The sequence below is a fragment of the Protopterus annectens genome, chromosome 8.part0, assembly GCF_019279795.1.
Source record: "Protopterus annectens isolate FY-2018-M chromosome 8.part0, PAN1.0, whole genome shotgun sequence".
Taxonomy (NCBI): domain Eukaryota; kingdom Metazoa; phylum Chordata; order Ceratodontiformes; family Protopteridae; genus Protopterus; species Protopterus annectens.
This window is the reverse complement of record NC_056741.1, coordinates 1,837,610,768-1,837,626,991: the sequence shown is the minus strand read 5'-3', so window position 1 is coordinate 1,837,626,991 and position 16,224 is coordinate 1,837,610,768. Positions and strand designations below refer to the sequence as shown.

General features: G+C 36.8%; 1 protein-coding gene across 1 annotated transcript in view; it reads left to right on the top strand.

Annotated features, from left to right (window-relative positions):
* The window catches only part of LOC122809665 (adhesion G-protein coupled receptor G5-like), a 472,088-nt gene that overhangs the window by 297,223 nt on the left and 158,641 nt on the right, over positions 1 to 16,224 (top strand). Inside the window, exon 9 of the mRNA XM_044081327.1 lies at positions 11,886 to 11,992. Within this exon, the coding sequence (XP_043937262.1) occupies positions 11,886 to 11,992 (107 nt within the window). The remainder of the gene's footprint in view (positions 1 to 11,885; positions 11,993 to 16,224) is intronic.

The window sequence follows — 16,224 nt, the reverse complement described above, 5'->3', positions numbered from 1 at the left end:
AGATAGGGAGCTCTGCGCAGAGGGTATATACTAGGCGACCACCATTTTGGAATCCTCCGCAATCCCAGACTATTAACTTACCAAGATTTCTTGCTGATCTGACAGAAGGCATCAAATGTGAGGTTAAAGAAGTGTAACTGTATGTGAGACTGGCGGTGGGGGGAGGTGAGAACACAAACAGAAACAATGGCGTGGGATTTTATGGGAGGAGATAAGGATTTGTTTCAAGTTTCATTAGTCATCTGGAAGCAGAATAAGAAAGTAATAAAAAACAAAGCACCACAGCCACCGAGCCCAAATAAATACAAGTCCAAGAGAAGAGCTGACAATTAGCTTTAGGTGAAAGGTTTATTTTATAACGCAAACAACAACACGTTTTCGTCTTCAACTTTGTTAACATACACATACTATAAAAACAGTTGTGCTTTATACTCTCCCTACACATTACAAATTCAAAGCAACCAATCAATGTCAGCAGTCATGTTAATTGCTTGATGAAACTTGTTTAAGTACAATATTATAAAGATTGACCATAGTCATGAACAGTTGCTGGTTGAATAAATCAATATAACATTACAACCTTTTAAAATGTTAAAAATATATGAATATTTTAATTAAATGTGTTGTTAAAAAATAATAAAATCTGTAGAAATTGTAATTTAAAATTCTGTACATTAAATGTGATTCATTTAATAATACAAGCGCCATCTGGTGGTATTCATGGATAATTAGACTTAAAAAATTTTTTTTTTTTGTTGTAACACTTTAAACTGTGTACCAAGCTGGGAATAGATCATATTACTTTGTTATTCTTACTTTGGTAAAATATGGTCATAGAATATTGGAAAAATGATGTTTAAAGCTTAGCAGCTCTAAGTTTTAAAACAGGGGCTAGGGAAACCATGTCATTGAGCCCGTTGTTTCTACTTGCATCTAAGACCACTTGCCAAAACAGTTCACGATACTCAATAAGGGTCTCCCACATACCACCCCTAGGGTTTGTGGGTACTACCTCTAAAACAAAAAAATGGTATCCAGTAGTTCCACATTTCAAAGCGTGCTTGCACAGTGCATTTTTTTCATTATGTACTCTGATGTCATAAACGTGCTCATAAATTCTCTGTTCGAGTTTTCTTTCGCTTTTCCCTATATAAAATGCCTCACATGTTTTGCAGGTGGCAATGTAAATTATTCCTTTGGTATCGCAATTCACAAAGGTGTTCAAAAAGAGCTTTGTATCCCTAGCTTTCAAGTAAAAACTGTCCCCACAGGTTAAATACGTGCAATAACTGCATCTACCACATTTGAATACCCCTTTCTTAGGTTTGATATTCCTATCCTTGGAACCATGTTCTAGCATATTCTTGTTGGTTTTGCCTTTTCTGTAAGTAAAAGTTAGTTCTTTATCAAAGATGTACTCTAGGTCAGATACTGCGGAAAAGTTTTCCCATTCTCTCGTCAACAACTTTCTAATGCATGCTGACTGTCCATCAAAGGTAGTGATTAAACCAGCCCCATAGTTGTGAAAAGTCTGGTTTTCTGTTGTTTCTGGTGGCAGTGTAACCGCTTTACCTAATATGGGTGCAAAGGCGTTTTCCCTTTTGAGTTTGACTTCCTCAAAAATGTGGTTAAATAACTCCAGCGGGTAGCCTCTACTTTTAAACAAACCTCTAAGATAGTTAACCTCCTCCAAAAAGGTATGGTCATCCGAGGTCATCCTACTGAGACGCACAAGCTGTCCCTTCACTATACCTTTCTTTTGATGAGGAGGATGACAACTGGTGTAATGCAAGTAAGAGTTGCAAAATGTATCCTTTCTATACACCCTCGATGTAAAAGCACCTTCCAGCTTGCCTATACAGTCATCTAAGTATTTCAGATTGTCTTGATCGAAGTGTTGTGTGAATTTCAAAAAACTTGTAGTGGTATTGGCATAATTGAAAAACTGGTAAAAGCTGTCGTAGTCTCCCGACCAGAGAAAACAAAGGTCGTCCAGGAATCTAGTATACAAGGCACTTGAAGGCTGAAGGAAGAATGGAGAAGAAATTTTTGTTCCCAGTAGGCCATAATAATGTTGGCATAGCTCGGGGCACAATGTGCCCCCATGGCCACACCTTTTTCCTGTTTGAAATACTCACCCTGAAAAAATAGGAAATTGTTCTTGAGTACTATTTCCATCAGGGTGAGTATATTCCTGAAGTCATCTTGTTTTAACTTGTGACTATCTACTAACATTTCTTCAAACCAGTTTAAACCCTCATCGTGTGGAATACATCCAAACAGGTCTATGACATCCATTGTACCAAACGACAAACCATTGGAATAAATTGAAAGTTGCAGTTTCCTTAGAAAATCCCATGAGTCCTTAAGGATGTGATTCGTACCTTCTAGAACAATTTTAACCTTTTGGTCTACAAATTTGGCTAAGGGCGCAGTCATAGAACCTTCGGCCGATACAATGGGCCTTAAAGGTGGATCTACACTGTCTTTGTGTACCTTAGGTATACCAAAGATACAGGGTATCTTGGGTTTCTCCACATAGAGGTACTTGTATGTATCACTGTCAATGGATCCATCCATTATCATACCATATAAAGTTGTTTGAATTTTTCTATGGGCTATATTGATTTCATTAATAGAAACCCTTGAATATTTATCTGTATCATTGAGAAGGTTCATCATTTTACCTTCGTATACAATGGAATCCATTACTACTACCCCCCCACCTTTGTCTGGTTTCATCACTCTCAGACTGTGGTTGTTAGTAATGTCTTTTAGTGTAGCCATTTCTGCTGGAGTTAAATTAGAGTGTATATATTTGCCCGCAACCAGAGTTCTAATTTCTTTTTCTACCTTGAGCTCAAAATTTCTGAGTTGAGGATGTATGGGGGGGTTGAAAGTACTTCTGCGTCTTAAATTAGATAAATCAGGGTTCTCAGTGTTTCCCTTAAAGAATAAGAATAAGAAAGTAAACAAAGCTATGGGAGGGGGTCAGTGACATAGTGCTGATGTGCTTTGGACAAAGGTTTGAGGAAGAGGCAGAGTGAGAAGGTGTCCAATCTGGATACACATGAAGATGGTATTAGTGAATAAAGTAATATAAGAGGCAGAAGGGAAGAGTTGGGAGATAGAGGGGGGCACATATTACAAGGAGGTAAGTAGGAAGCCAGGAAAGCATCCAAAGTGCATGCTGAAAAGAAGCTGGCAGAAAGAATCAAGAGGTGGAATAAAGGCTTCTTTGAAACTATATCTGAATAAAGGGATGGGCATAACTGGCTAGGCTGGGCAACAAAGGCAGAAATATTACAGAATAATATGAAAATGCAAACATATTGAATGAAAATTTTGTTTAATTATTTCACAAGGAAAGCAAGAAGAGGGTCTTGCTGGAAGGTGAACAAAGGAGAGTAGGACAATGGATAGTCAGCAGGACAAAAAGGGAAGTAGTTGAGAAGGAACTTCTTTCGGCTTTTCCCGGTTAGGGTTCACCACAGAAGAACTCCGGTCTGCTAATGATTGGCAGTAGATTTTTATGGTGCCGAGGTGCCAGCCCAATGCTCAACCTTCAACAAAAGTCCACCCATTCTCGCATGTCTTTTGAACACCACTCGACCGTGGGCAGGACATGCAGACTCCACACAGAAGGCACTCCAGCCAAGAATCGAACAGGAAAATCTCTTGCTGTTAGGTGACAATGCTACCACTGCACCACCGTGGCTCCTAAAGAATGGAAACCAGATGGGCAGCCTCTCAGCATCCTCATTAAGCCAGTCAGTTTGTTGGCAGACTCAATGACTGAAGTTTTTAGTAGACCACAGGCCACTGCCAAATTTTATTGAGGCCTGGGAAACTGCAATTGTGGTGCCTTATATAAAAGGCAGACCAGTATAAAATTCAGGGGTCTGCATGTTAGCCTACCAGCAGTAACATGAGAAGTCATGGAATAATTCTTGATGGAAAGGCTGGTTGCTTTAAATGGAAGAAAGGCATTTCCAAGACAACATACTTCTGTTCATAACCAGAAGAAGCTGTCACAGTTAAACATGCTCTAGTTTTATGATTATTTCATAAAAGAACTTACTTTACAGGGCAGTTCTAGTAAATGACCTGATTTTAGCAAGACTTTTGATTCAGTCCCACACTTAGCTAATAAGAAAACTAGAATGGATGGGAACATGATCAGCATGAAATAACTGGACTTCTGCATGGCTGAATGGGGAAAACAGGGTTGTATTGATAGGTACACTATCAGCAGTAAACTGATGAAAAGCAGAGTGTCATGTGGTTCAGTCCTGAGAGCAGTACCCTACAGTGTGTTTATTTCAGATTTATCAGATGGAATAGAGGACAGTACTACCCATGGAGGAGGAGGAGTCTACGCAAAGATTTGGAAAGGTTGATCAAGTATGCTGAAATGTGGCAGATGAGGTGTAGTGCAGACAAATGCAAACCACTAATCTTAGGTCACAGTAGTTATGCAGTGGGGTATAAAAACACCAGCATGAATATTACATCAAAACAGCAGAAACAAGGCTATGGGCTATTGCTCATAGCTGGTCTGGACTACAAGGGTCAGATAGCAGTGACAGTAGCCAGCAGATTGTTGGGATGTCTCCTCAGTGGACCAGCCTACAAACACAAAGAAAGCAGATCTCGGGTCCACAGCTCGAACAGGAAAAAATGTTATTGAAATTAGAATCTTCCAACTGCAGTCACTCTCCTGTTTCAAAAAGAAACTCCGTTGTCCGTAAATAACTCAGGTTTATTATAAAACACAGAACACTCCATAGACATAGGTTTTAGTGGTTAAGCGCTTTCATCTGACTCTCTCAGATTTCATCAGAACCACCATTAACACTTGGCACACCCCTTTTATACTTAGTTTGGCGCCAAAAAACAACAGTTAATTAACAATATTTCTTAAAAACATTTTATAAAACAAATATTTAATTTTAAATAAGTTTGCATCAATTCCTAACCAATGCATCTGAAAACTGGGACATATGCCCTAATTACCAGTACATACAAACATTTGTGTGTCATAATGAAACCAATTCATATTCATATAATATATATCCTACCCTATTTATTAATTATTAAAAAGGACATATAATAGTACTGTAATCCTAGTGATTGTGTAAATAATTATATGATAATAATAATAATAATAATGTTGATAATGATAATACTAAAAATATCATTCCCGGTCCAAAACTAAAAAAGGTTTGATACTAATAAAATCGTTTAGACCGGGAGGGGATGTGGCATCACAAATGATTTGCCACTCACTCTCCTTGTAGGATAAAAAAGTTTTCCAGTTGCCCCCATACACTGTCAATTCCACCTGATCAATAATTGTAAACTTGAATGTGTGGTCCTCTCCTTTGTCTAATACATGCCTACTCAGTGCATTTTTAGTGTCCTTTTTCTTTATTTTGTATAGATGTTCATATATCCTTGCTTTGAGTTTCCTCTCCGTTTTGCCTACATAGTAGGCAGAACAGATGGTACACACAGCAAGGTACACCACCCTTTGACTGTTACAATTGCCCTTGATACTCTTCAATCTGGTTTTTAAAAAGTTGTCTAATCTAATAATTTTATTCTCATTAATGTTTTTACAGTAATTGCAACATCCACACTTTTTTGTCCCACTCCAAATCTTATTGTTGTTTTTGTTACTTAATTGTAACTCTAATAATTTTTTCAAGTTTGGTGCAGTTTTAAATACACAAGTCAATTGACCCCCTATATGTGTTTTAATATTATCTGTAGAGATTAACAATTCCCAATATCTTTTGAGAATGTCTTTCACTATGTTTGAATTTTCAAATGATTACATTGAATTTGACAGCTGTCACCCTAAGCACATTTTTAAGAACGTTCTAAAGGGACAGTGCATCAGGGCAGCAAGGATGTCATCTACAAAAGATATCATGGAGAAAGAAATTGAGGGTATTGCTAGGATGTTTTTAGAAAGAAACTACCCGAGTAGAATGGTGGAAGAAGTAACGCTCTTTGTTAAAAAGAATTGGAACATCAAATACAAGCCTTTACTAGGTGTCCACTTTGAGCCCAAGAACAAAAAGATCTGTTCAGGATTTAACTTGACAGTCTGTGTAATAAGATTTAACCCATATTCAAACATAGTGAAAGACATTCTCAAAAGATATTGGGAATTGTTAATCTCTACAGATAATATTAAAACACATATAGGGGGTCAATTGACTTGTGTATTTAAAACTGCACCAAACTTGAAAAAATTATTAGAGTTACAATTAAGTAACAAAAACAACAATAAGATTTGGAGTGGGACAAAAAAGTGTGGATGTTGCAATTACTGTAAAAACATTAATGAGAATAAAATTATTAGATTAGACAACTTTTTAAAAACCAGATTGAAGAGTATCAAGGGCAATTGTAACAGTCAAAGGGTGGTGTACCTTGCTGTGTGTACCATCTGTTCTGCCTACTATGTAGGCAAAACGGAGAGGAAACTCAAAGCAAGGATATATGAACATCTATACAAAATAAAGAAAAAGGACACTAAAAATGCACTGAGTAGGCATGTATTAGACAAAGGAGAGGACCACACATTCAAGTTTACAATTATTGATCAGGTGGAATTGACAGTGTATGGGGGCAACTGGAAAACTTTTTTATCCTACAAGGAGAGTGAGTGGCAAATCATTTGTGATGCCACATCCCCTCCCGGTCTAAACGATTTTATTAGTATCAAACCTTTTTTAGTTTTGGACCGGGAATGATATTTTTAGTATTATCATTATCAACATTATTATTATTATTATTATCATATAATTATTTACACAATCACTAGGATTACAGTACTATTATATGTCCTTTTTAATAATTAATAAATAGGGTAGGATATATATTATATGAATATGAATTGGTTTCATTATGACACACAAATGTTTGTATGTACTGGTAATTAGGGCATATGTCCCAGTTTTCAGATGCATTGGTTAGGAGTTGATGCAAACTTATTTAAATTTAAATATTTGTTTTATAAAATGTTTTTAAGACATATTGTTAATTAACTGTTGTTTTTTGGCGCCAAACTAAGTATAAAAGGGGTGTGCCAAGTGTTAATGGTGGTTCTGATGAAATCTGAGAGAGTCAGATGAAAGCGCTTAACCACTAAAACCTATGTCTATGGAGTGTTCTGTGTTTTATAATAAACCTGAGTTATTTACGGACAACTGAGTTTCTTTTTGAAACAGGAGAGTGACTGCAGTTAGAAGATTCTAATTTCAATAACATTTTTTCCTGTTCGAGCTGTGGACCCGAGATCTGCTTTTTTCGAATTTGGTGATTTTACATATTTATTTTACAAACACAAAGAGATAATGCTTCCACATTGCCAGGCCCTGTTCAGCCCTCACATTGAATACTGTGTACAGATCTGGAGACAACATAAGGAAAGGGACAGCAAACAGCTGGAAAGGAGTCCAGAAGAAATCAACATAAGGGTGAGTGAAATGGATGGGAAAGGGTATGGCTGGAGATTAGTGAAGATAGACCTCTTCTCACTAGAGCCAGAAGAGGAAAGTGGGAATGATATTGGTGTACAAGATTGTGTGATGGAGGTGGGAAATGTCCATCCTAAACAGGAAGCACGGATGTGGGGAAGAAGGGACAGAGGCAGCAGATTGAAGGGACAAACTATTTCCTTGTCTGTGGAGTTCCTCCATGGAAAGAGATATCAACTCACAGATCAAACCATCAAAATGTATGATGGAAGAAGCAATCTGTTGGAGCTTTCAAGGGAGTACAGGATATGTGGAAGAGTAGTGAGGAGGTAGACTGTTGTTATCAAGGGCATCGTATTGTGATATATTATAAATTATTATTAGTGATGAATGACATATGGGAAATTAAGCACTTCTGGCATACTGCTCTTCATTGGACTATAATACATGGAGTATACTGTGGAATAGACCTTCCTTTTAAGCAGGAAGGGGGTGAGCATAAATAATTGGAAAATAGCAGATGTGACAACGGATTATCTGCTTGAGAGTTATAATCATTTGGGCTTTCTGTTAACTGAAGTGAAACACATCTCTCTTGAACTAAGTCAGTTAGCTTCAGTGGATCTAACATCTGCCTACCCACACAGTCGACAAAGTTACAAAAATAAAATGACTGACAGCTGGACATGTATATTCCAATCACCAAAGCACTAAAGCATAAAGACGTCGGGTAGAAATTGCTTTTACAGCTAAGCCATTAAAAGCATTTAGTAATATAATATAGCTAATGAATAATTATATCCTTTAATCCCCATCTAGCGGAAAAGGCTTTTACAACTGAATCATAGAAAAGGGCTTAGTAAGATTCTATAGCTAATGAATAATTATATCCTAAAATATTATGAAGTTAACCTTATATTTAACGATTAAATTGACATCATCACTTACACAAAAGTATGATTTCATCAGCCGGTGGAATCCAGATATCTGTCAACTGTAAAAGGCAGTTATTATGATTCATGACCAGAATAATTTCCCAGTATTTCAGAAAAAAACACAGATGGTTATATTTTATAATACAAAACATAACTGTTTTGCAAAAAAAAGTCTGAATTCCTGTGTTATGACTGTAAAACTGATGCTATATGTTTATTAAGTGATATGCTATATTAAGTTTCTGTAAGCAGAATTTTTGAGCACTTATCTGAACTCTGTTAATTCTTTGTTTGACATCGAAAAGGTGTCGAATTTGTGATGTGTTTACTACATGTTATCAAGTAAAACAGGAAACGTGGTATATTTGGTATTGTTGTTCTACGTCGGTAAAACCACATGCAAGTTGAAGGAAAGGATCGTCGAGCACAAGTCTGAGATCAGAAGGTGCTATGAAAGGAATGCTTTGTATAAGCATATAGTTGATTGTGGGCATCATCATTCCTTTAAGTTTAGGGTAATTGATTCTGTTAAACCTACCCTTAGGGGTGGGGACTTGAATAATTACCTGGAGACCAAAGAATATAACTGGATCCTGAGACTGAACAGTGATTCTGTACCTGGTTTAAATAGTATGATTAGTTTAAAACCAATACTGGTCAAGCGTAGTAGATCTAGATTGTGATATATGTTTTAAAATATTTGTTTTTTAAAATGTCTTATTGGTTTCATGTTGCTTTAATTTTCATCATGTGACTACATTGGGTGCTAGTCATATGACTTGTTTGGACCTATATAAAGCAATGGTATATTTTGTATGTGTTAGTATTGATAAAGGATTGTATCCGAAAGCTTTGCTGTTTTACATAAAGTTTTTTTACCTATTGGTTTCCTGTTTCACTTGCTTATCTACTTTGGCGTTTGTGTTTGATACTTTACTACATGTTATCACAGGTCTCATAGATCTATAGCATAACACCAAATTAATATAATGTTAACTCGCATAACAGTGAGATGACTTCAGTGAAAATTTGAATAAATAAATGAACTGGAATGCCATATTTCACCTCTGGGAAACTAACCACTTGGCCGCCAATAACTAAAACAAAAACACAAGCAAATTAAACCCACCGTAGACCATAGGACTATACCGTAGGACTTTGCCTCCCGCACCCCCCTAACTAAATATACCAACTGCTAGCTTGCACTACACTGGCGAAAAGGGCAAAGTTTGTCAAGTGCTTAGTTTCCCACAGGTAAAATATGCCATTCTGGTAATTCATTCATTTAAATTTTCACTGAAATCATCTTGCTGGTATGTGAGTCGATGTTATATTAATTCAAGGATTTAAAGGAATCCATATATACATAAAGTAAAAAGAAATCATTTACCAGACACATATGACAAAATTTACTAATTTCAATGGTATATTGGGTGAACATTCTAATATGAATTTAGTATTGCAAGAGTTGTACTGTCCAAGTATGCAAGTGGAAGTTTCATGCCTGTCCATCTACCTTGTTCCAGAAATTGTACACATAATCATCTGTTTTCCACCAAAACAGATTCTGTTCCCACTCACCCTCTAGTACACTAGTAGTAGCCATTTCATGCAATTTAATCACCTCTTTGCAATATTTCCTGACTTGTGACTTCACTAATCTTGAATGCATTTCTTTTATCTTTATTACCACTGCATTTCACTCTCAAAAATCACCACCAAACCGACCAAAACACTTAGTGAAGTGAGAAATGTCAGTCTATGGTTCAGCTAAGATAGCCTCAAAGTAAACATGCTTGACATACTCTGGTCAATCAGCCACTGATAATCTTCTGTCAGTTTGAAACAATTGCCAGAAAACTTGACCTTTTTCATAACATACCAAAAATCCAATCAGTGATTAAGGGTTTGAATCCAGCCTACAGAAGCCTAGGTTTAAAAAGGTCCTTGTGGTCATTAACCTGGTAAACACCTATGATCTATAGATCTACCCTTCTCATGCTTACTGTCTGACTCCATTATTAACAATTGCTTCCCCATTACAATCCACAGTGAGTATTTTGCAATCTCTGTCCTCTCTTTGGCAGGCAGATGACCCATATCACCACAGGGTTACAATGCCCTCCCTTGATGTGAGTACAAGCTACACCTGAAGTGGCACACTTACCCAGCTTAGGACCACCTCTTGCAGTGCTACCTTTCCTCTGAGGGAATGTGGGATTGGTTGGCCACAGAGTATCCCCTTCCTCTCCTCCCATGCCAGCTCCATCAAACAACTGAGCTGCTAATCTTTGTTGGGTTACTTGAGCCAGAGTCAAGGCTTTAAGTCTTTCATCCCAGTGGAACTGGGGCCACACTAAGTTGCATATAATTCATCAGGTCAGATCCACTTTCATCTTTTAGAAAGCCAAAATTTCAAACTTTACCTCCTTGTCTTGTCCTCCATTACAGTCAGTTGTTCTTCTGCCTGCTCAATTTTTTGGCCACCTTTGTTATGTTTTCCTGTATTTCCATGATGTGGCATTTGACAAGTTCAGTGCCCATTTGCTAATCATGAAAAATCTCTGCATCCTCTATTCCAATGATTTCCAATTGCTTTATTTACGCTGTAGATAATCCCATTAAATATCACAGTTCAGTTCTTATTAAGGTCAAACTGTTAGTCACATCTAAAAAATGTAATCACAACTTTCTCGAGTCTCTACTTGATGGTTATGAAACAGCATGGCTACCCTGTTATGACCCATTGTTCACTCCACTACAAAATTGTTCGCTTTCAGATACATTTTGCATTTCCTTCCATCACCAGCTAGTAAACATCTTCAGTCTTCTTTACACTAAGATCGACATTGAATAAATGTTTACTTAAGAAGCTAGCAGATTTCATTTCTGGAATAACGCAGCAAACCTATGAGGCAGTCAGCTTTCCCAAGCACCTCGAGACCCCCACAACTCCATCACCACCTCCTTTTGAGCTCTTTCCACACAGTGAACGATCCCATCAGTGATGACTGAGATAACCCTCAAGTCCATGGTTCTTTTACTGCTAATAGCATAGCTGTGGGTTGAGCACATCACTTTTACTGTAAAATACATTGTGTTTCATCTTCAGATGTCTGTTATGCTATCTAATAAGTGGGACAAAGAGAAGTATGGTAGAAATTTCAGTGATGGGACACAAGAATATGAAAATTTGATAAGCAGTCTTAATGTTAACAGAGAATGATAAGAGTTATGGGTGCAATAAGAAAAAATTGTGATTCAAAATCAAAACTCAGAGTGAAATAAAGGAAAGATATGAATATAATATTCAGTACAATATCTAACTAGCCTGCCAACATTATGCTCTGTAAAATTATAAATAATGTGTACCATAATATGACAAAAGATTACATTGTTTCATAGTAAAAGTAAGACATAAAATAGTATATTCACTTTAATATTTGTGTTCCTAAAGATTCAGAGCACTACTGCATCCATGCCACTAACGTATATCTCCTATGTCGGCTGTGGAATTTCTGCTGGCTTTGCACTATTTACCATCCTTCTGTACCTTCTCACCAGGTAAGTGAAAAGCACACTGATGAAAATTGTAATGCAACACACTGAGCTGCGTTTTCCTGTAGGATGCACTAAGGTAACCTGGTACAAATATGATCAGAATCAGTTTGGTTTTATTCTAGAGGTTATAGATTCATAAGTACTTACAAGGTTTGGATCTTTCGAAGCCTAGCCATGTATTTCCATGAAGCTTTTTGCCCTTGTAGTTTATAGGCAAGTAACCCAGAACAGGCAGAACATTTATATGTTATCCCTTTCTATAAGGGACAAGGGTGCTACTCTGTGGATGACTTTGCAGCATCCCATCCATTCATCCAGATTATTTATGTATTTATTTGACATTTGTTTACCAGGAAAGTGTGATCGCGTATATGCCCATTTTCAGCAGATGCCCGGGGAGAAAAGCTCCAGAGAATATATTAAGCAAATTACCAATTGACATTATTTACAAAGACTAAGACAATATACTGGGGTACAATTTTTGGATACAATAAAAAAATAAGCACTATGGTTAGGACACTCTATATACATGAATAAAGAGAAGATTAGAACAATATCAGAGAACTATAAATTGTGGCTACAGTAAAAGAAATGGTACTTACGTATTATCGCAACCAGATTTCCGCACTGACATTATTCTGTCGGTGTGTGTGGAAACAGGTTGCTTAACCTAAAAAGGGATCTGTTGAGAATTAAGCGTTAGTCTGTCTCAGCGGGTATGAGCCCAGAAGAGGAGTACGGGTGAAATTTTTACTTGTGGATGACGCGCCTCATTTCTCCTGTAACTGCATGTTGCCGAAACGTCTGCCCTGCCTTTCGTAAAATGTTTCATTTTCTTGCGAATCGCTGATGTTTACTGTTTGTCCATAATGCCAGGCTTAAGATTTTCATACTTACATGGATCTTACTTTATTTGCTGAAGAATCAGGGGCAAATCCAAAAAGTAATTGGGAGTAACCAGGAACCTTTCTTTGATATTACTCTAATTCACTTTAAAAGTTAATAAAACACCATGCTTAACATCAAAGTGTATTTTTTCATACACAAAGTATGAAACTTGTCGGGTATTATTGACATGTCTGTAATCCTCACCCCTTCACCAGAAACTCTAACATTTTACGAGGGGTAGGGCAAAAGCATGAGGCAAAATTAGGGATGTTTTGCCTTCTCTGAAGGAAGCCTTCCATTCAGTGCAAGGAATCCATTCATCAGAACGGTAGCAGACATGATAATGTAAGTGTGCATGTGTAATGCATGCAAAAACTGGAAGAGGGTTTTCGGAAATGTTTCTTTTCCTGAAGGTAATGCAAACTTAATCCACAGCAGTAAACACAGTAAATACCACATTGCAGTGTTTCATGGCCTCCTTTCTATAAAAGTATGCGAAATTTGGAACCACGAAAATCTGGTTGCAGTAATACGTAAGTACCAAAGAAACAATAGAGTTTGCACACACTGTATACATGATACTTGAGAATTGCTAATATATATATATATATATATATATATATATATATATATATATATATATATATATATATATATGTTTTGTGATTATACATGACAAATAAGTAATAAAGTTGGAACATACTATATACAGACTGAGGTGGAGAAATTTTAGCAGTACATTACTGTCATGGTTTCTAAGATAAAGAAAGTTTTGAGTTCACATAGAAAGAAGGAGTTTATGATAGCTGGAGAAATGTTATCAGTAAATTACTGTATTGCGTAAGAGAAGTACTTTGTTTTAAGTGGAGAGAAAGATTATTCCAAAGAAGTAGAATTCTCTGTGATACATATCTATCCTTCCAACATGTTCTAGTTTTACTTATACTGCAGAATAAAGTAGGATCTCACGTGTGTTTATGCCACCACTGGGCTTGCAGATTAGAAGTACATCTGAAAGGAATGTTTCTTTTGAAGCTCTGTATGTGAGGCAGAGGTCACCCCCTCAGCAGACTGTATGATATTGAGAATAGGGACAAAGTTTTAAGATGATCATTGCAGTTCGTATGATTTAAGCTCTTGATTGTTTTGGTGAGAAAACCTTGTGGGAGTTAAAGTTCTGTCAAGTATTTGGACAGGTACATGCCAAAGAAGCGTTTTACTTGATTTGCCAATGTGTTTATTTTTTTATTTAATTGATTCACACAAATGTATCACAGCTTTATTAGGTACAGTGCCTCCTTGATGTGTTATTTACTTTAACGTTTAGTGTTGTCTGTGGTACTTTGACTCATCTTTGCAGTCTAATACAAGGGATATGCATTATTTATATGAAATAGTACTCTCAATATGTTTGTACTCTATTACCTTGTGTGCAGTTTCTCTATTTATTGTCTGTTTCCTGCATATTTAGTTGTTCTAGTATAGCAATCCTCCTTTGCTAACACATCTGGAATTAAATGGGCAATTTGATTTTAACTTGAATAGGTCTTTATTATAAAAAGAATCTTCTTGTAGCTTCCATGCTTATAGCCACCTAGGGTCCCAACTGCTGTATATTGTCATTGCAGACAGCAGGAGATTCCTAAGGGCTAATAGTTGGGGACAACTATTACACAAGAACACTGTTAGAAAGGGAAGGTCAGATCCCCGCTAGTTTTTCTTACCACCATCATATCTTTGTGTAAACAAAACTGTGGACAGGAGACTTTCCTGTCTGTAAAAAGTATCCAATGTGCATGTCTTAGAAAACAGGAATATTGGTAGGATCTATACATCAGTGGCCTCAATCTTTTTTTAATTTCTCCAAGTCTTTTGTGTTTCTAATACAGTGACAGTAATGGACCCCATTCCAGAGTCAAAGTACAATTAAAGCTCATGAAATTAGTATTGTTTTATTATTTGATGCCAGATAGAAGTGCTCTTCGTAGCACTAGCAATGTGCTCAGTAATGACTCCTTCTGCAATTCGTATGGGGCTACATGTATTGGTAACATATCTAAATTTATTTATTTTATTTTACATTTGTTGACCAGGATTGTTCGGCTGAGCTGGAATAGTCCTTTTTCAGCAGAGGCCTGGGGAGGAAAGCGCCATAAACATTACAATATGATTAACTATTTAAAGAAATAGAAAATATTAACAGTTGTTGTTGTGTCTTTTGGCTTTTCCTGGTTAGGGGTCGCCACAGCGGAACTCCGGTCCGCTAATGATTGGCAGCAGATTTTTACGTGTTGAGTTGCCAGCCCTGACGCACAACCTTCAATGAAGGTACGCCCATTCACGCATGTCTACACACAGAAAATGCTCTAGCTGAGAATCGAACAGGACAACATCTTACTGTGAGGCAACAATGCTACCGCAGCACCACCACCGCAGAGAAAATAAACATAGCAGTGTAACTAAGTAATCATAGTAATAGAATTTTGACAAATGAAGCAAAAGAAAAGAAATCCTCATGTGATTACTATTACTGTATATTATGACTGAAGGAGAGAGATAAAAGATGCATATTTTTAATACAAGTATTAGGAGGTAGCTGTTCATGGTAAAAAGAATAAATACAATTGTAGATTCTTTTCTATAAGACCCGTTGCTCCTGCTTCCTAATTGGACCTGTCTGGGTATCCTTCTTCTACATTGCTCTCATTTCTTCCTGTAAATCCTGATATTTTATGACTTTGTGTCTCTCTATATGCAATACAGTGTAGTCACTGGGTGTGGCGATTTCACTGATCAATGCTACTTTTGTCATGGGCACCTATATCCTGTTTTATAGCATCTATCTTTTCAACTGTTGGTAATAGGTGATCTGCTGTTATGTAGACTTCATCAATTTCTATGATGCTTTGCGGCTCATGTTGCCAGTATTTTTCAGCCACTTCACTACCATAATGTTTGCACAATCCACAGTGCAGCAGTCTTGCCACATTATTATGCCTTTCAATATACAGTCCTTCTGCCATAAGTATGTCACAACCAGCAACAAGGTGTGCAACTGTTTCCAATTTTGTTTTACAAAACCTGCATTTGTCTGTTTCTTCCACATGTTCAGTGGACTTTGTAAACCAACATGTATGTAGCCCAATATCTTGTGCCACCAGTATTAACCTTTCATTTCTTGATTTGAATTTGCCTCTCCTTAACCATTCCTGCATTCGTCCCTAATCAAGAAGTTTTCTATACTTGCAACTATATTTATGCATTTTTCACATTTCTTGCCTTCTCATCAGATCCTGCACCTTATATTCTTTCTTTTGTTTTTTTTTAGCAAATTCAGTTGCTGCCTG